Raw genomic sequence first — 20,786 nt, forward strand, 5'->3', positions numbered from 1 at the left:
GGGTCAGAGCCGCCTCTACTTTCTGAGGAGGCTCAGGTCTTTTGAAGTTTGCAGGCCCATGCTGAACATGTTCCATGTCAGTAATGGCATATCACATCACACCCACTACACATGGGTTCCACTACACAACATTTTGGCTGAGTATAGGGGGACTTTCAGTGACAGACTCATTCTGCCCCATTGCTTAACGGAACACTTCAGGAGGGTGTTCATAAAATCTTAAAATATAGTAAATACTAGCATCCATATCATTTGCTGATCTCAGTTGCATTGGGATGTTCACCTTATGTAGGCATGCTGTGTTACTTCATGGGTGTGGTGTGTAATCCATTAGAGCCTTTAGCATACAGTTTACGCTCTCACCCTACATGAATTGCACTTTAATCTAAACCTCAATTATTGCTCAATTAACTCTTTCATCTCTCTGGAATGTTGATAAATGTGTTGTATACAGGATAGTTTTACATATCAAGTATGTGCTTTTAAGCTCCTTCTATAGAGCAATACCTTGATGTTACGTTGAGTTTTCAGAGGAGAGGAAATACCTCTATTCATTATTCCAATAAATCACAAACAAATACGAGTGTTTGGCATTATTTTTTATGCTGTTCGTTAACTCAAGGGCACCATGACTCACAGTCGAGCACATTATCCATCATCACCCACTAGATGTCGCTATAGCATAATCTAAGAACATTTTACTTGAGAAAATCAAAAAGCTGTGGTTCTCCATAAACGTAAACCCTTTTCTTCGGTAAACACAGGTATGAGTATTTAATACCCCAAATAATAACCAAGGGCGAGTGTTCTGATTGTGTGAGAGGGTGTTCCTGGGTGTTCCTGGGTCCTGGTGTGTGTAGGTAGCACAAGTCTCCACACAAAACTATCTGGCAGCGCAAAATAGATCTATATGAACTGTGGAATATGACTATGGTTAATGCTAGTCAGTGCTTCAGAACCCAGAAGTCCTGAAGGAAGCCCCTAATCAGAACCAGTGGAGGGTAGTCAGATGACATGGACTTTCCATACAGAAAACGGCTCCATGGCTAAAACACTGGAGGATGGATCAGCATTCATCTTATTGATTAAAGCAAAGTCATGGTGGAATCAAAATATGATAGCTTTGACAAGAGTCCGGATTAGCTTTAGAGTCCTTATTTGTTTTTATATGTGCACTTTGCTGTTTTTTTGTGAAATCTTCAAAGAATGAAGAGAATAAAAAAGTCTTCCTGTTTCTCTTTTAAAAGTATTAAGTTATTTTACTTAATTATTAATGTGAGGCAATGATGAGAGCCAATACATCTGTGAGCAGTTTTATGGCACAGCATATTCTTCCACCCCAACATTGATTCTGTAATTAAAGGAATCTGCGTAGGTTCGACAAGGATCAGGAGCCAAAACCTTTTGTGAGAAATGAACATGGTTGAGAAAATCTGATTGCATCTTTTGGTTGTTTGCAGCATAAGCAATGAGATCAATGCATTTTCATCCATGAAGAAAATAATATAATACTACAAAATAGATAGAAATTACTTGTTGACACTATCCAGAACAATCAGGTTCTCACACGGAACCTATTCCATCATCCTGGTGTGTGTAGGTGGGACCAGGGTGGGGTTGAGTGAGAGAGTGTTTCTAGGTCCTGGTGTGTGTAGGTGGGTCCAGGGTGGGGTTGAGTGAGAGGGTGTTCCTGGGTCCTGGTGTGTGTAGGTGGGTCTAGGGTGGGGTTGAGTGAGAGGGTGTTCCTGGGTCCTGGTGTGTGTAGGTGGGTCTAGGGTGGGGTTGAGTGAGAGGGTGTTCCTGGGTCCTGGTGTGTGTAGGTGGGTCTAGGGTGGGGTTGAGTGAGAGGGTGTTCCTGGGTCCTGGTGTGTGTAGGTGGGTCTAGGGTGGGGTTGAGTGAGAGGGTGTTCCTGGGTCCTGGTGTGTGTAGGTGGGTCTAGGGTGGGGTTGAGCGAGAGAGTGTTCCTGGTAGCTGCTTACACCTTCAGCAGCTGTCCAGTCAGGGCAGGGTTTCTGTCCTGGATCAGAGCACATATGATCTCAGCCATTCTTCCTACTAACTGCTCCCAGTGATTTACCTCCTGTGATAAAAACACACATAAATAAACCTTTAGTGCTCCATATGTAAATTGTATTTAATATATTAAGATCAGATGTGAGTTCATACAAGACACAAAGATACATACTCATATAAAAGTACTTTTAAGGGTTTACATTTTTAAACCCATAAAAATGTAAACTGCAACACAAACCTTGTCTTGCAGTTTGTGAGGAAAATTAGATTAAGGTATTTCCAAAGCAGATTGTATGTCCTACAGTTAAGAAGATCGTGAGCCGGATTCCTGAGTAATAAATCTAGTCGTGTCATAATATCGAACGCATATCCAAAGCAGAAAGTAAGAAGCGATAACATCTGAATTCTCTAAATCAAATCTGGTAAAAATATATATATATACCCCCAAAAAAGTTACATTTACGTAATTTTCTCTAGCACTTTCTGACATACTTTTGGGGAAAAAAATGTTTGGCCCATACATGTGCATTTATATTCTCCTATTAAAACTATAGTAATGAAGTACATCCACAGGTATCCCTGTCACAAAACAAAAATACATTTCCTCAGCCAAATGGCCTTGTATACTAAGCTTTTCATGCACAGATGATATCAGATGATATAAGTTTTATGCTTATAAAACTGTTATTAAATCAAAAATAATATTGACTTTGCTCTTCAGGCATAATGCAATGGTAGCCGTGTTTTCTAACCTGATACCTAGATTACTACTTCTGGTAGCTAGAAATCGACTGCATTTCGTATTGTTGCTGCATGTTTGGCAGTATTTCCTATTTAGGGAGTCCAGTGATTGGAGGGCCAAGAGAGATTCCCATGGGTGTATACATTTTAATGACGTACAAATTGGGCCATCCCCTCAAATTCCATACACAATGAGTATTCGTTGGAAAGGCTTTGTCAGTGAACTAACAGAAATACAATTCATTTGTCAAACCTAGCCATGAAAGTATCCACACATTACCCAGTATGACAAAAAAACATGAACTTGATTCACCAGCTACAGTTCACTGACTGATGTCTCACTGCTAGAATATCAGATGTCTTGCATTATGCTTTGTCTGATCAGGCAACCAAGGTGTTTTATCTTTCAACTTTAATAGCATATACATGTAAATCCCTAAAAAAAAAATAGGGAAATGTTTTTATTCACTAGCCAACTTTCACACGATTTACTAATATAATAAAATTGCATCTAACTTTAGTTAATTTCAATGTAGTCATTGTCAGGAACAGCACAAGTCTCCACACAAAACTCTCTGGCAGGACAAAATAGATTTATATGAACTGTGGAATATGACTATGGTTAATGCTAGCAGTCAGTGCTTCAGAACCCAGAAGTCCTGAAGGTAGCCCCTAATCAGAACCAGTGGAGGGTAGTCAGATGACATGGACTTTCCATACAGAAAACGGCTCCATGGCTAAAACACTGGAGGATGGATCAGCATTCATCTTATTGATTAAAGCAAAGTCATGGTGGAATCAAAATATGATAGCTTTGACAAGAGTCCAGATCAGCTTTAGAGTCCTTATTTGTTTCTATATGTGCACTTGGCTGTGAATTTTGGGAAATCTTCAAAGAACGAAGAGAATAAAAGAGTCTTCCTGTTTCTCTTTAAAAAGTATTAAGGGTCATTGTTCTTTTACTTAATTGGGTGTGCTCAAGCCTTCGGCGAGAGCACAACCTTTGTTCTCTCACATATATATTATTATTATTATTATTTTTATTTTTATTTCTTTTTGCCCCCCTAAAACTCAGTAAATACTTGGCCTACATAGACAACGTAGGTGTCAAAAGTTTCGTCTTGGTAGCGATTGAGTTGCTTCTATTGGAATTTACGTTCCGTTGCATGGTTTAAGCGTAAGTTAAGTTTTTGTGGCGAAAAGTGAAGCTAACGGTGGCTAATTTGCTAGCCACAGTCACTGACGTTACTAACGTCACTGCGTCACTAACGTCACGAAAACACGCGTGACTACCTTTGCCAGAACATTCGTTTCACATCTGTTAACTTGGGGGATAGCTAGGCTAACTATAGCTTTACTGCAAGGCAGCTGCAGAAACGCCACAAGAAAAGAGGCCAGGGTGATAACTATTTACTCATTTTACTTTGTGATATGACACACAATTGTGATGTGTAATGTACAATATAAGCTGATATTATTAAGGAAGTACATCTACTTTCGGAAACAGTAGTCTACTATTTCACTGAAGTATTAGCATCATGACATTAGCCTGTTTCCCGGGCAACACATACTACAGTGGTCTATGATGTAGCGTTATCTGTTTTCAATCGTTAAAATAAACATTCCTCACATATACATTTTCGTTGTAGGATTTATTCTGACATTAGAAAACGATTTGTTGGTGAAATTACCATTACCTGTGGTTTCAAACCAGTGTAGCTCACTGCAACGCTGTAGCTTACGCGAGACACACTACAAACACATCTAGCTACAGTACACAGCTGTTTAGGAAGTCAAACGGCGACAGAAAATGTTCCGCACTCCCCTTACTTAAATCAAAAGTCTATCTAACTACTAACCTGAACTTCATTGCCACAGCCTAAACGTTGTCAATCTGTTCATGAAAATAATTAATTTCAGCCTAAACCGTACAACGGAACGTTAAATCCAATTCAACCAACGCAATCGCTACCAAGACGAACACAGCAGTAGTCTAGTACTGTACCGTAGTAGTACAATTTACCGGGGCAGCTTCTCAACACAGGGCTATATCGCATTTTGCGTTGTTACTGACAATGATCGCTACCAGTGAGCTTTTTATGAATGAGCAATTTTCCACTAAATAAATGTCAAGCTTATTTACGTTTTGGGGGGCATATTTTCAGTTAGCAGATGGTACCGTTTGAATTGCGATTCCATCTTCTACTGCCGGGTAACGTCGTAGAATAATCTTCAAAGGGGTTGTTTATTCATGAATGAATGCAATATGAGTAGGCTAAATGCCTGAAAATATCATGAGAAGAGAAAAACTTAAAATGACGTTTAAATCATAGAGATTAGGTCAATTTTTACACCGGTCTGCAATAATGTCACGAAAACACGCGTGACTACCTTTGGCAGAACATTCGTTTCGCATCTGTTAACTTGGGGGATAGCTAGGCTAACTATAGCTTTACTGCAAGGCAGCTGCAGAAACGCCACAAGCAAAGAGGCCAGGGTGATAAATATTTACTCATTTTACTTTGTGATATGACACACAATTGTGATGTGTAATGTACAATATAAGCTGATATTATTAAGGAAGTACATCTACTTTCGGAAACAGTAGTCTACTATTTCACTGACATATTAGCATCATGACATTAGCCTGTGTTGCCCGGGCAACACATACTACAGTGGTCTATGATGTATCTGTTTTCAATCGTTAAAATAAACATTCCTCACATATACATTTTCGTTGTAGGATTTATTCTGACATTAGTAAACGATTTGTTGGTGAAATTACCATTACCTGTGGTTTCAAACCAGTGTAGCTCACTGCAACGCTGTAGCCTACTGTACCCGAGACACTAGTGTGAGTAGCTAACAACAACTCCTCAGCTGTTTAAGTCAAACGGCAACAGAACATGTTCGGCACTCCCCTTACTCAAAAGTCTTTCAGTAGGGAAACTATCTGACTACTAACCTGAACTTCATTGCCACAGCCTAAACTTTGTCAATCTGTTCATGAAAATAATTAATTTCAGCCTAAACCGTACAACGGAACGTTTAATCGAATTCAACCAACGCAATCGCTATCAAGACGAACACAGCAGTAGTCTAGTACTGTACTGTAGTAGTAGAATTTACCGGGGCAGCTTCTCCACACAGGGCTATATCGCATTTTGAGTTGTTACTGACAATGATCGCTACCAGTGAGCTTTTTATGAATGAGCTATTTTCCACTAAATAAATGTCAAGCTTATTTACGTTTTTGGGGGCATATTTTCAGTTAGCAGATGGTACTGTTTGAATCGCGATTCTATCTTCTGCCGGTAAAGTCGTAGAATAATCTTAAAAGGGGGTTCTTTATTAATGAATGAATGCAATATGAGTAGTCTAAATGCCTGAAAATATCACGAGAAGGGACAACTTAAAAGGACGTTTAAGTCATAGAGATTAGGTCCATTTGTACACCGGTCTGCCAAATGTATTCGTTTTGATTCAGCCTGTCAGCTGCCTCTTGCAGGGGAAATGAGAAGACATCATATTTCATTCTACACTTCACTCATATTTTGAGTTGTAAATGAGCAGCAAAAAAAAGATGCTTTTAAATCTATGTAATCTTTATAAATAATAAGTAGGCCCGATGCATTTTTATATAAAATATACAGACCCCTGTGCAACCGACGCAAGCAAGCACACCCTACAATTTCCCCAGAAATTGTATCCTCTCTAGTTACTAATGTGAGGCAATGATGAGAGCCAGTACATCTGTGAGCAGTCAGCAGAATTATGGCACAGCATATTCTTCCACCCCAACATTGATTCTGTAATCCATCACAGGAATCTGCGTAGGTTCGACGAGGATCATGAGCCAAAACCTTTTGTGAGAAATGAAATTGGTTGAGAAAATCTGATTGCATCTTTTGGTTGTTTGCAGCATAAGAAATTAGATCAATGCATTTTCATCCATGAAGAAAACAATTGTTAAAAATCAAAATAGATAGAAATCACTTGTTGACACTAGCCAGAACAATCAGGTTCTCACACAGAACCTATTCCATCATTCAGAACATGTGTGTGGAGGCTGTGGGGATGATAGATGTAATGAGGTTGATTATTGGTCTATTAACCACCCAAGAGCAGTGATGAAGTCTATGGAAAGAAGCCATGTCTTAGGCTTTATAGAAGACACCTACAAAGTTAGTCATCCAACCATTGCTAATAAGAACTCTCTTGTTGCGGTTTGTTTTGTTGATAAACGCAAAAAAATAAAGTATATATAAAAAACTAAAAGTCTGTTTTTCATTGTTCAGACCCCTTAAGGAGGTTAGGATCCCTTGTTATACTTATGGACTTTGGGGGGGATGGCCCAATTTGTACGTCATTAAAATGTATACACCCATGTGAATCTCTCTTGGCCATCCAATTACTGCACTCCGTCTCAATAGGAAATACTGCCAAACATGCAGCAACAATACGAAATAGTCGATTTCTGGCTACCAGAAGTAGCAAGCTAGATATCAGGTTAGATAACACGGCTACCATTGCATTATGCCTGAAGAGCAAGATAAATACTTATTTTGACTTAGTCGCTTTGGATAAAAGAGTCTGCTAAATGAATACATGTAAATGACAACCTACACTGGTGCTTCAACTGTGGCAACCATTTGGATTGTTCCCAAACACAAAAGGCCTAATTGCCAATGTGGGAGAAATTGAAGATTTCCTGGGGTAAGTGGATGTTAACAGTGATGTCATTTTGGTACTGTAACACAATCTGTAACTGCCCCTTTACAACATCCACTTACCCCTTCCATCTGTCCTCCGCACTGTGTCTTCCTACACTTTGGTAATAGCCTATACCACTAACAATTAATAGCGTTTCCTTACATAGCAATTCCTATTTAACTAAGTTTTTACTATTGTTATTGCTATGTAGATACATGGTAGTTAAAGTAACATTACTGTAAAGAGTTGCCCATTATGATCTTATTTTTCATAAAGTCATGCAAGCACTAACACTTGTAATCTCTCTCAAACAGCGCATCATTATTCCAAACTTTTACAGAATGGAACTTCCCTCATTAGGGGCTATTTTTTACTGTTTGAGAGGATTCTGACAACAACATATCTTTGAATCTAAGTGAAAAGAAAGAAGACTTCAGCAAACCACACAATAAGCAGTCTTTAAGAAGAAATTACTCAAAATGCCACAGATGCAATCAACCTTTCCATCTTGGAGATGCAAGCATCTAACCCACTGCCACACATGAAGGGGTTATTTGAAGCCATGGGATTTACAAAAAGACATTGACAATTGACATGCCTCTGTTATTCTCTGAACTCTCTGCCCTGAGGAGCCCTGCTACTAAGGGCTTCCACTTCTGTTTTCTTTATTAAGAGACAGTTGAACAGGGGAAATAACAAAGTTTATGGAAAAGCTTGAAAAGTGCCAACGCCAAGAGTGCTGGAAAGAGCCATTAAAAGTAGTAGTCAAAAAGAATGGCCAAGAAAGACTGTTTTATAGCCTACTTTCATCGTCAGAAAAGCTTATAGTCATCATATTTGGTCTTTCTGGCAAATACTTGGGTCATGAGATGCTATCGATTCTGGCTATGAAATTAGCCACTTGAGGGCAGTATCATAACAGCAGCATAGCTAACCAGCAGTTGGTCTTTAGGAGCTAGCGAGCATCCATCCGTCCATCCATATCCGCATAAGTACAGTCAGACCTGTAAGTTAAACACTACAAAAACAAACCTTCCTGTGGCCAATATACCGAAGGCAAAATCCTCCTAGTGCTGTTTCACTAACATCTGTACAACCCAAATACGGGAGGTGGTTACACACAATATTACACACAATATACAACAATACACTTCTGCATTTTTCTCTTGACACAATATTTACAAACTAATTGAGAGGACCTGGAGTGAATTAAGAACATTCTTTGTTTGTAATAGTTCCGTTTTGGAATGTTGCTCTCAAATTGGATAGTCACGTTATAGCGAAAAAGATCATTTCTGGTCTTTTTAATCTAAGAAATCAAAGCTGAATAAACATTGCTATGTCTGGTCCTCTGGATAAACAAGCAGCGGTTGAGCTTCACACATAGCGGTACACATCTGGCACACTCTATGTGCACAAGATCAAGTCTGATATCCAGCACATGTCACGGCAGTCTATAACTCCCAAAGCCCTGACCCTAACACTCTACAAAACATCCCTGGGGACGTGACCTACCCCAGGGCTTCTGTCCATATACAGACATCGACCCTAGGGGAACGTATTGTTTCTCGTGCGTTTCCAGGGGAATCCAAAGTAAAGGTTACAGACATAATTAAGACAACAAAGAGAAACAATTAACCGACTGACAAGTGAAAATACTGTGTGGATATATTGAAACATAAATCTGATGCAAAGTAAAATATCAACAAAAGATAGCAAAATTGGCCACGTCTGTCAGTAATGCTGGAGATGTTATTGTAGCAACAGAAAACTAATTTTCAAGTTTTGTTTTTGAATCACATCTAACTTTTTTCAAAACCCGTTTCACAAGACAAAGGATTGGGTTTTGAAAACAGCCAACCAACCGAGAATTACTCAGTTGATTTTAGAACATGCGGTTGGCTGTCAGTCAAAACAACCAGACAATAACTGACATGTAGTTCAATTTCCTCCCATATTTAGATCGCAAGTATTAAGTATATAACATAAGACCATTAATTATTGATCGGTAGTTATTTGTAAGCACAAAGTGAAAACAAATGATAAGTGCAACATTATTAACAATTTAAAATGTGAGGTCTGTTAACGAGAAAGGGTGCTACAACAGGATCTCAATACAAAGTAAGTTACAAGTCTCTGTTTCTGACTGACAGACATAATGAAAGTCTTCTATCATGTTTCCCTTAATTTGAAATCAGTAACAAAGAGTGGTAAAATCTCTCTCATGGAATTCAAATATGACTAAAGCAACACAACAGATGTCGGAGAAGGCAACATGCAAGTTTAAAACAATAATGAAGGCTGTTTCCTTTAGGATATTTGAGAGTATATTTATGGGAGTCTGTTTACTGATGCTTCGAATAAAATTACAGCAATAACATGCACAGAAATACTTCCCAAAAAGAATCCCATCTTTAAACAAATAGAAACCATAACACAAAATGTTACTAGAACAACATGAATTGTTAAGGATGTTTCGTTAATTTATTTTTTGTCAATAATAAAAAACAAAAAACAAACCTAGACAAATAGTGTTTGCAAATATTTTGTGGAGCTATTGTGTATGAATAAGGCCATCAAAAATAACACGATTAATGTTCTCATAATAATTACAACTTCTGATTTATGCAGGGATTTCCTTCTGCAGTTCCACTATCTCATAACTATAGCCGTTTTATCATGCCAAACACACATTATCTCTGTTCACTCCCTCCCCAAGTTTCCCCCTCCAAGAATTATAGCAGGATGTCTAATTAACAACACAACTCTCCTTAGAAAAGGGGAAACATGGAGGTAGAGAAAGCAAGATGATATGCATTATGATCATAACCTAGAATTAAATAATAATAATGTATAATAGAGGTAATAAAGCAGTGCAGACTTTCTAGACTCTTCTATAAGGCGTTGGACAAATGTGTATTACATGGTTATATCTCAATTCACTCAGGATTTATAAATAAGGAGAAATATATAAAGACAACAAGGCTTACCTTTGAGTGATGAAGCTGGATGCCATACAGTAAGATATTTCTGAGCTTGGCTCCTCTGCCAAACTCCATCATGCCCTCTGGCTCCTCCATGTTCTTGCTGTTGGACAAGCCCTCTGACACGTTTAAATGCACCTATCAAAACAGAACCACCACAACCAGTCAGTCTTCCTCTTGTCAGTACCAAGGCTCTTTTGTAGAGGTAGTGCTTTTATCTTTCGACAGATAAAACCATGCATTGTTCAGTCATTGGACTGGGACTGAACCGGGATTTCTAGCCATTGTGGAGGGACATGTCAAACAAGTCTGTTCCAGTATTCAACAAAAGGGATTAACCCCTCTTTGTCCATCTCTTAGTGAAAGGAAAACATGAAGACATGTTTGCTAGTAAGATCATGCCTAACCTGCATTTAGTGACAAGCCCCTGCCTTTAAAAGTAACATCTACAAGCCCACTCTTTGTTTTGAATAACTGGCAAATGAAATTACAAGTAAGAAAGGCAAGTTCATTCATGGCTAGATACACTTTTTGGCTTCTTTGGCATCTTTTTTAGGTCATTACGCCATCCAATATGCAACAAGCCAAACTTGTGATTGCCAAAAGATGAGTCATTCTACAATAACACCCCATTCTACATTAACACCATAACGGTGTTGATACGGCAGCATTACATGACAAGCCGGCTATAGCCCCATGTGAACTTACCCAAATAATGACCACTGGATATAGTAGTGCTTGGTTCCTCTCTTCCAAAGCCCGGATAATTTCTTCAACTTCTGACAGGAAAAAATTGTTTACCTGGGGCATTAATAGAAAATAGATTATTGTATTAACAAACACTACTTGTGATATTGGACTGTCCAAGATTCAATTTGTTCTCAAATATAAACTTACAGAAATTTGGATGAAGTTCCATTGTTTAGCCATGGACCTGGCATTGTCTCCAAGTAGGTCTGGAATAACATCAACTTGCTAGGACAATACAATAAATGTGTTAAAAACAGAAGACATTCAATTGGATTTGTTTCTGGAAAGGACACGACTGGTGGACCATGGAGCTGTTTGTGTAAGACCAGACTGGAGGGGAACACATAGGAACTATGGGATCTCATGGACCAACTTCATTTCACTGACAGAAACAGAAACAAGTCTCAAGCAGAGAATCAAAGACTGACCAAAGAAAAGAGAGTAAGATCATATTTTATGCTTTTATGTTTCATTAAGCAATTTATTCTTTTACCTATGTCACTCCTTTGCTTTTTTTTTTATTATTATTATTTTTGTCCGTCCACATGTTAAGTTATCTTATAGGCCTAGGCAAATCTTTTGGAGAAAAGTGATACATGCGTCTGCAGACCGCATTTCATCTTGGGTGGATATGAAAACATTCTCATATATTAAGCTAAAAAGTGTGTGGAGAGAGATAAGCAAGAGGATGCAGAAGTGATGTATTTTCTTTGTCAGATCCTCCCTTCCTTACTTCATGTTGACTTCAATAAGGACAGTGACCCGTTTCTGACCTCTGCCAATTGTGGTAAGGCCAAAATATGTACGAGGTGTGCATATTGTTGTAACAAATTTGACATAATTTGCATTGCATATTTAAATCATATGACTAAACCTGCATCTTTCTTCATCTATCTCTCTAGGAGCTTGCAGTGACAATTAATACTACCCCTTTCAAAACACACAATTACTGAACCCATAAGTACAGGCAAAAATGCAGCCATATTTTCAAACAGTGTGCCCTGACTCCCAGTTCAACTCAACTCAGCCCCTCCCTCCCTTCATCCTGTATGAGATTCACATGTCACTGATAAAAAGGTGACTACTCATTACGTTTACTCTTCTCTTCTTTCATCTTTTCGGAAACACCCAAGAAAAATGCATCATGTCACAAGCATGTACACACTGGTAAACAGCCTCCCCATCAACCTGAGCACACACAGGGATGGTTTCAATCAGTTCTGCTAGGACTGACACTGACACCACCATCTTTGAGGCCTAGAAACCGCTAGATCTTCCCATCTAAGGGACTTGGCACAGCTTTAAAGGAAGATGAGCTGTCAGTGCACTGTTACATGAAAACACATCATGCGCTGTTAATTTTCACTCCACTATCCTTGAGGATTTGGGTGTTCAGTAACTTGTCAAGGTGGACATGTGGCGACAATATGGGAGAAAATGTTCTTCACACCCAATTCACATTTTATATGAATAGAAAAGTTAAATAAAAAGGGTCTAGATTAAAACTGTACTGTATATGTGAGGGATATCTGATACAGTATGGGGACCTTGGTGAGGATGATCAAAACAGTAAATTAATCAAGCTATTCCCATGGAATGACAAATATTGAATGCCATATGTTTCCCTTTCATGAAGTATAAGAGGTGATGGTAGTGAAAGATGAGAAGAAAGAGGAGTTTAGGGAGAGCAGTAAATAGAGTGGAAGTCTCTGACAAGCGTCATTAAAGGTCTGAACACAGACCCAAACAGGGCTAATCCCTCACATGATAATCTATTGAGTAATCTCTGTAGTACTTTATAATAACTCAACAGTAAAGCATTTCTAACATCTTGGTTATTAGTTGATTTGTCATTAATAAAACACACTTATGTTTAATAATCTATTCTAAACAGTATACCATGCGATTATTAATGTCAATGCGTTGTCTGTGTCACTTCCAAGGCTTCATACAAATGCTTGGGACAAACACTCATCCAATCAATATTAAAATCATCATACCATTTCCAAAGCTCCCACTATCTTCTGTAGTGTTTTGGCCATGTCTCTAGCTTGTGTCGACTCACCTGTGATAACACAGGCAGACTGGGATAGGCTATCTGGAAAAAAGGATGCACAACTTGCTGCAAATATCCCTTTCATATTGGCAATGAAAACATTTCAAACACTATGTTATTACCTTTGATAATGGATTCTGCAGCAGCTAGATCTCGTTTGTAGGTTACCTATTGATAAACAGATATGACTTCATGGTTAAGATTTATCACATCATTTTGAAAATAATTGCAAACCTGCACTACAAAAAAAAGGTTCACAAGATTGACTGACCTTCCATAGCGTTGGAGGCCCCTCAATGAGCTTGGCATTAGTGCCACAGTATTGCAGAGCCAGATCAAGGCACTCTGTACCAAACTCAAAGTCAGACTGGCTGCACTAAGGGTAGAACACAAGACAGTAATTTTCTGCTTTATTTAATTTGAAAGTAACCGTTAAAGACAGACAGGAAAGGCTAAAGGGGAGACAATGCAGAAAATGGCCCCGGCCTGGAATCTGGGGTCCCTGCGATAAGGCCTTAGCATGTGGTAGGCAATATGGAGAGCCACCGAAGTGGATACGCCAACAGGTTACATGTCAAGATAATAATGGAACCTTAGTACCCCCTACCCTTTGATAGGCCTGGTAGATAACATCATAGAGAAAACCCTGGGGCATCTCGCTGGCTCTGTACTTGGCTCTCTTCAAGGAGTGGTCCAGATAGCCTTCAGGGGTGGTAGCAATCACTGTGGACACCAGAGGACGTATGGCACCAGCTGCCTGGAGGAAAGGGAGGGGAAAGGGGAGCATAAAGACTGTGTGCTTGTGTGTGTGGCATTGTTGCAGTAAACATAAAATGTTCAGGGCAAAATTGTTTAAATCAATCATTCTAAAACTTCAAACCCCTTGTTCTTTGGCAGCCATTGCTATCTTGAGTAGGAAGTCCTCCTCCACAAAGGGTCGTACTGCATCATGGATAATAACCACCTTTGGTTTGTTGACAGCTGACCCATCTTTTCCCTCACAGAGGGCTTGGATTCCATTAAATATAGATCTGTGGCGAGTAGATCCACCATGCACCACTTTGACTTTCCTGTGGTGAAACTTCTGTATAATGTCCATCATCAAACCGAGGTTCTCCTTGGAAACCACAACGGCAATGCTTTCTATCCATGGTACCCTGTCAAAAACAGACACCTCAGTTTGACACTTTATGAACTTTGGATATGTATAATAATTTATTATTTAGGCATAATGTGAACCAAATACTAAATGAATATCAAACATTGAATATATATAACTGATCAAGTATTGATATGTTATATCAGCAGTTTGAGCTACATGGGGACTCCCATGTGCACTGGGCACAAGGCAGGTACTAAAGTAATATCACTAATTCCTGCGACGGGACTTTTGAAGACAGCTAAATCGTTAACTTTACCTCTCAAAAGCTTGAACTGTGTAACTTAACAGGGGTCTGTTGAGAAATTTGCAGAACTGTTTCGGTGTTTGCAGTCCTGTTCTCTCTCCAGAGCCCCCGGCTGGAAGAACCACAGCGACTGAAAAATCCACGCAGCTGTTGCCAGCATTATTTTTACTCAACCCAGCCTCGCAGGTTGAGAAAAGTATTGGTTCTAAGGGCTTGCTCATGTTGCCTCCGTCTGCTTGTCAGCTTTCAGTAATTCGTTTGCATCAATGAAAATACTGTCTAACACATGTCAGTTTGCACCATCCTATCAACCCAACTCAGCCAATGATTTGCTGGTGGAGTACTTCCTGGTCACGGTTTTTCAAAATAAAAGTTTATTTTTCTACATTTGTAAAAATGTGAAATTAACTATAATGGTTTCTTGCAATTAGCATTTTAATGAAAATTCGCGCTACTCAACGGGGTGCAGAAGGTTGTGTATGTTATTTGAAAGTGTGTTCCATTCCAGAATACTGTTTACCAACTTCAAATTGTAATGTCATTGAGATAATCCAGTAATCGATTAATTGCTTTCAGTTATATCAGCGTGATATTAGAATATCATAAATTATTCACCTCCCAGGCCATATGCAAATTACCACACGTAAGTGTCCTGAATTTGCATTGGACGTTGTCCATCAAATGCAATTTCTTTTTTTACAAAAATCCATGCCCATAGAACCCTCCGATCAGATGGAATCCCGTCATCAACACTTCTTAAACCTTTAGTAAGTTATTAAGTTGTTTGAGTTATTTAATTCTTCAAAGTAGCCTCCCTTTTCCTCGATGACAGCTTTGAACACTTGGAATTCTGATGTTCAAACATTTTAAAATAAGACATGAATATCAGTTGAAATATTATTTTTTTAATAAGAAATTTGGATGTTAGAAAAAAGCTAAAGAGTAAGTTAAGGATACAGATGATCAAGTGATCCTAAACAAAAAAATCACATGTATATCTTGTAGCTGTAGCATATATAAAAATGTTTACACACAAGGGACAAATACGTACACATGCATATTTACACTCTTTATGGAGTAAAGTTAACGGCATGTTAGTGGAATATTATTTTTAAATGGTGTCATTTGATGTAAACAATTGGCTGTAAAAGTGTGCTGTTACAGTATTTCTAAATCTATAATTATAGGCTTAAGGGTTAAATAATTCTCTGTTTCTCAGGCTTGGCAGTCCACCTTCCACTTCTGCTTATTCAAAGGCCCTAACAAGCAAATTACAAGATGATTTATGACCAAAGTCACTGACATATTCCACGTCCCCTATCTTAAGGTTCCACCTCATGCCAGTTATTATTCATCTTTCTCTTACCCAGCCTCTTCTTGGTCTTAGACTTCTGCTTATGGAGCTGCTGAGATTCAGACAAGGTAGCAAGTTCCTTGTGGCCTGACTCGTTGTGCTGTCTGGAGTACCTCATGCACTTGCACGAAGTGACCACAGTGATTTTGTAAGTTCGCGTGCTACTGTCCTGGCATTGGAGTAGGATGCGTTGCGTACGTGTTTTGTCGTTGACACAGCGCCATTGCTGACTGTTCCTTCTGCTCCAGAATTTCTTACGGTAGCCACCACCAATCCAGTTGGCCAGGATCTGAGTTGGAAGGCATTCGCCTGCACACACCAGCTCCTTGATGGGGTTGATGCTGGTGCATTGACCATCAGAGATATACTTGGTAGACCTTAGTTCTCTGCATCCAACTTGGTTTTGCTCTGCGAGAGAAATATAAGTGATAAAGAGATTCCATATTTATGACAGTAGATTTATTTGTTGTCATTTCTTTCGTTAAATGCAGAACGAGACTAACTCAACCACATTGATTACTTATGTTTCCCCAGGAGTTTTGTGTAAACATACAAGCCTGCCTTTTAATTGCTTGTAAAGGAAGTGGTGCATTTTCCTAACATGTAAAGACTATGCTGTCGATGGACCTGGCTTGATAGTGGGCCTGTGCAACAGATCGACTGTTAGTATAGACTGCAACTACTTACACTGTAACAGCTTGTACCCATTTAAACAATGATATACAACTCAGTGACAATGCACGCCCTTCTTTATGACAGTCTGGTGAATAAACAGAGAAGCTTTATCAATTATGTTGGGAAAACTCCAAACTGCATTATCACTATCATTATACACTTCCTGTGTATAGGAATACACCTCCATTCACTCCCAAGGAACTGTGCAAAAATACTGCCAGGTCTCCACCACCCTGCATGCATGGGAAATCCCAGGAAATCTGAATGGTCCTAATTATTTAACTGGTAGCTTTGATGTTCCCTTGTTTTAAAGTAAACTTTCAAATGCTAACACAAATTATTATTATTATTCGTCTTATTCAGTTTGGGCAGTAAATTGTTTCTCCATTGCTTGTCCACAGCCAGTTTGCCTATTCTATAATGCATAACAGCTTATAACAAATCAGAATTATGCACAGTCGATAATATAAAGGGTATTAACAAAGGTATTCACTCACCACTTATTTGAAGCACACCATTTGTCGCGCCTTTCCCTTCAATACGTGCGCGGTTCAAAGACACATTGCTCGAAGTATTCATAACCGGGATGGCCATGAGTGAATATATGTTCTCAGCATCGTTTTTCAACGCTTGGCAACACCTTAGGAGAACACAATATATAAATATGAGACGGCACGGTTCGCACGAGTTCAAATACATGTTTGCTAGGAATATCTGGAACAAGCTGATCTGTGGCGGGTAAACTAATAATTATCAAATGTCTTCTGCTAAGACACTATGTCACCTTACCATGACTGGTTTATATAGTCAAGCCTTCTTGTTTTGGCAGCCGCTCAGGTGCATGACTTTGGCGTCTGTTGGTTAAGCATGGGCGTAACTGAATGGGCAACCACGCCCATAGTTTGCTCAGGAGGCTAGAACTGCGCACTAGCCAACGTCAACATCTGGAGGGACCTGCCTCCGTTCGCTAAATGAGATTGTTATTTTATTATCAAAAGGATTGATGTCTAACTAGTGACAACATTGAATTCATTATGCCATTTTTACTCGAGATGTATTCTGTTTATTCCGTTTTAAAGTGGTTGGTCCTGCAAACAAATTGCACATTCTCTAATATTCTGACCTGTTCTTCACCCACATAGGCTACACATTATGGCAAGGTTGAGGTGATAGGATCAATGTCTATCTTTGAAACCCAGAAATATTGTAGTTGTAAAGGATTTTTTAATATATCCCAAAAGACTTCCAAAGGATAGGCCTATTCATTGATGTTATGAGAGTTTGTGAACTTATGCCCATTGGTCTCTACCCTGGACAAATTATATTAACCAATACCTTTATTATCCTAAAGATAAACTAAAATATATGTCAATTATTTCACTTGAAATGTATAAACCCCTTTACTTCATCTTGATGAAAAAGTAATGGACGCGCCAAAATCCAGTTTTATACCGCCGGACTGCACTGTTACTGCACGCCATCTAGTGACAAACCATGCACCGCCAGTAGTCTCATGGATTTGTTTGTATTATTTTACGAATAACAAATCATGTCCCAAACGCATCAAATGCACTGTCACTCACATCTGATTAATACATTTCGTGTAAAATTAAGAGTAGCCTACCTTATAAGAGACCACTTCAAGTTGAACCCTTCTGTTCCTCACTCAAAAATGGTGAGGAGAAAAAAGAAAAAGGTGGTCTTAACTTTTCCAGAGCTGTACAGTATGGCTATCTGGACAAAATGTCGGTCTTCTGGACACGGCCATTCATTAGATATTACTCTCTATCCTTTACAGAGAAAAAAGTAAAAAACTTGATTCAACTAAAGAATTACAGGCTACAGATTTGTGTCTGTTGTGAAACAAAAAAGCATAGCTACAGGTGTTATCCTGGCAACAAGCGCGCAAGCGGTTCTGGCGATCAGGTGACGATGGATATGTGTGAGGAAGTGCGTTTTTCGATCAAATTCATAAGAATATGAATATAATTTGAATATAATTTGAATACTGTGATAGCAGTAACTTTAATTTCTCTTACAGGTTATCGAGAAAGCCCTCCATAAGTATGGAATCAAGAGAGATCGACAAGTATGTCAACTTTATCTCGCCAAAAGGTAGCGCGATTTATAAAAGCCTCTAAATCTGATGCTGTAGCTCACTTAATGTAGACTTTTGAAATGCAATTTTGTTAGAACATTTATTATATTATAAAAATATAAGTGTAAAAGCAACTTTTCTGCTTAACAGAGGGCTCACATATATCCCTGACTTATCAAGATTTCAAACTTTGACATGTTTATGGCTGAACAACAACAAGGTAGTAGGCTACCTGCTGCACCCTGTCTACACTGTAATTGATCATTATAGGTCATGCTTTCTTAATAAAAGTCACATATGACAAAAGGAATGTAGATCAACGATATATTCTATCCTTTCAGATCAAGGATATAAGCTACAAGGGTCTCAACTGTTGCTTGACAGAACTGTACCTACAAAATAATAACATAACATCCATTTCAGGTAATCATTGTGGAGGGTGGGGTACAAATGTACTTTGTGCAAATAGCCTGCTCATCTTTTAGTATTTATTTACCATCTGTCACTTAAACAGGGACCATGAGTCATCTAGCCTGTCTAAGAGTTCTCCTTTTACACATCAACCAGATGAAAAGGCTAGATGAGACAGTGGCAGAGCTGAGGAACATACATCATCTTCATACTGTTAGTAAGTAGCCAAGACTTGCTATAATTGGAAATCGTACATATGAAGACTTACAGTACAGACTAATTTAAATCAATGGCCCAAGTGAATATACATTAGAATTATATTTTGTAATGTCACTATTGTTAATTCAGGCAAAAATAAATATAAATGCATAGATTGTACAGTTCTTGTAAAAATGTAATAATAACATTAAAGTTGTTTTGCAGCTTTTTTCCTGAATCCTTTTGCACAAGAGCCTGAATATCGTCAATATGTCCTCCATCACTTGCCATCTGTGCAAATACTTGATCGAAGAGGTAGCCTATGCTAACAAATATCTATCAATTTTCTATAAAAAGTTATACTGGTCACTTATTACAATGTAATGCAGCTAATACAGAGCACAAGTCTGCACCTCTTACCTGAATTAAGATATCTGGAATTATTTCTCACCCATCAACACATGGTACCCCATAATGACAAAATATTCAGTATTCAAAATGGAACAAAAAAATATCTATTTTAAAAGTATGCACCCCTCCCCCAAGTACATGTGCAGCACAATAAAGTATTCATGTTTGGTACTTTGGCATATATTTTACATGCAACAAGTCTTACTAATATACCACAACCATTTTGCATTTCAGTGTATTAACTTTGCTTTCCTGACAGTTGTTAAGCAAGAAGAGAGAAATACATTGTTTCAGTTGTTCAACACAGAGCAATTTCGTGTCCTCCAGTCTTTGGCCTTTGGCAGACGCATACACACTCCAGTTGCAAAAGAGACAGGAAGTCATGTTAATGGCTTTCAACTCAAAGGTTTTACTCAGTTTGCTGTCTTTTTCTTTGTTCAAACATTAGTAAATTATATCACACTTTTCATAATTGGACTTTCATTTGTAGGATCTGATGTTTTGACAAGACATATCAACAGGTGAGAGACTATACACCATGCAGGCTAACATTGTTTCCCCGAAGAATGTGATTTAATAAATTAACAAACTAAAATTAACAAACTCATGTGACATTTGTAAAATTGCAGTGTACTGATATTTCACTCAGGCTGAAATGCCCATTTGATGACATCGCAGACCCCAGTGTGCGAAGAGCCATGCAGAGGTCTGTCATGCAATTCTCATCTGTGGACTGGAGGTCCTTCCCTACTGCCCAGCAGAGCCAACTAGGAGAATATGCCCAGCCACATATTCCCAACATCCTCAAAATAACATTCAGATGATCCATATCTGTACCCGTTTCATATTATTTATAATCTATATTATGCAACTTCAATCCAGTAATTAGAAATGTATTAGACATTCTGAAAGCACATTATATTAAATATTCTGGTCATTTAAGTGATTAAATTAATCAGTTGATTTTTTTATCTT

At 38.5% G+C, this 20,786-nt stretch overlaps 3 protein-coding genes across 6 annotated transcripts; 1 reads left to right on the forward strand and 2 right to left on the reverse strand.

Annotated features, from left to right (window-relative positions):
• Positions 1 to 595: 595 nt before the first annotated feature.
• Positions 596 to 14,956, reverse strand: crppa (CDP-L-ribitol pyrophosphorylase A). Of its 3 annotated transcripts, none has more exons than XM_067238795.1 (10): positions 14,677 to 14,956; positions 14,139 to 14,415; positions 13,866 to 14,015; positions 13,530 to 13,634; positions 13,381 to 13,426; positions 13,203 to 13,300; positions 11,350 to 11,427; positions 11,161 to 11,253; positions 10,459 to 10,555; positions 596 to 2,081 (listed from the first exon to the last, which is right to left on the reverse strand). In XM_067238795.1, exons 1-10 carry the CDS (start codon positions 14,883 to 14,885, stop codon positions 2,041 to 2,043), a joined length of 1,194 nt encoding a protein of 397 aa, XP_067094896.1. In that variant the 5' UTR covers positions 14,886 to 14,956; the 3' UTR covers positions 596 to 2,040. The 3 variants fall into 3 exon arrangements, with proteins under 3 accessions (XP_067094896.1, XP_067094895.1, XP_067094898.1); XM_067238794.1 differs by having other exon boundaries at positions 10,459 to 10,590; XM_067238797.1 differs by lacking the exon at positions 596 to 2,081 and adding an exon at positions 6,486 to 6,618.
• Positions 14,957 to 15,559: 603 nt separating this feature from the next.
• On the reverse strand, positions 15,560 to 17,621 carry sostdc1a (sclerostin domain containing 1a). Of its 2 annotated transcripts, XM_067238519.1 has the most exons (3): positions 17,483 to 17,621; positions 17,191 to 17,333; positions 15,560 to 16,426 (listed from the first exon to the last, which is right to left on the reverse strand). In XM_067238519.1, the coding sequence occupies exons 2-3, from the start codon at positions 17,285 to 17,287 to the stop codon at positions 15,987 to 15,989; spliced, it is 537 nt and encodes a 178-aa protein (XP_067094620.1). In that variant the 5' UTR covers positions 17,288 to 17,333; positions 17,483 to 17,621; the 3' UTR covers positions 15,560 to 15,986. The 2 variants fall into 2 exon arrangements, with proteins under 2 accessions (XP_067094620.1, XP_067094619.1); XM_067238518.1 differs by lacking the exon at positions 17,483 to 17,621 and having other exon boundaries at positions 17,191 to 17,392.
• A 1,009-nt stretch (positions 17,622 to 18,630) lies between these two features.
• On the forward strand, positions 18,631 to 20,635 carry LOC136944896 (leucine-rich repeat-containing protein 72). Its single transcript, XM_067238826.1, has 9 exons — positions 18,631 to 18,643; positions 18,735 to 18,808; positions 18,942 to 19,011; positions 19,133 to 19,214; positions 19,306 to 19,419; positions 19,626 to 19,715; positions 20,071 to 20,217; positions 20,302 to 20,332; positions 20,461 to 20,635. The coding sequence occupies exons 1-9, from the start codon at positions 18,632 to 18,634 to the stop codon at positions 20,633 to 20,635; spliced, it is 795 nt and encodes a 264-aa protein (XP_067094927.1). The 5' UTR covers position 18,631.
• The last annotated feature ends 151 nt before the right edge of the window (positions 20,636 to 20,786 follow it).

This window comes from Osmerus mordax, chromosome 6, assembly GCF_038355195.1.
Source record: "Osmerus mordax isolate fOsmMor3 chromosome 6, fOsmMor3.pri, whole genome shotgun sequence".
Lineage (NCBI taxonomy): Eukaryota > Metazoa > Chordata > Actinopteri > Osmeriformes > Osmeridae > Osmerus > Osmerus mordax.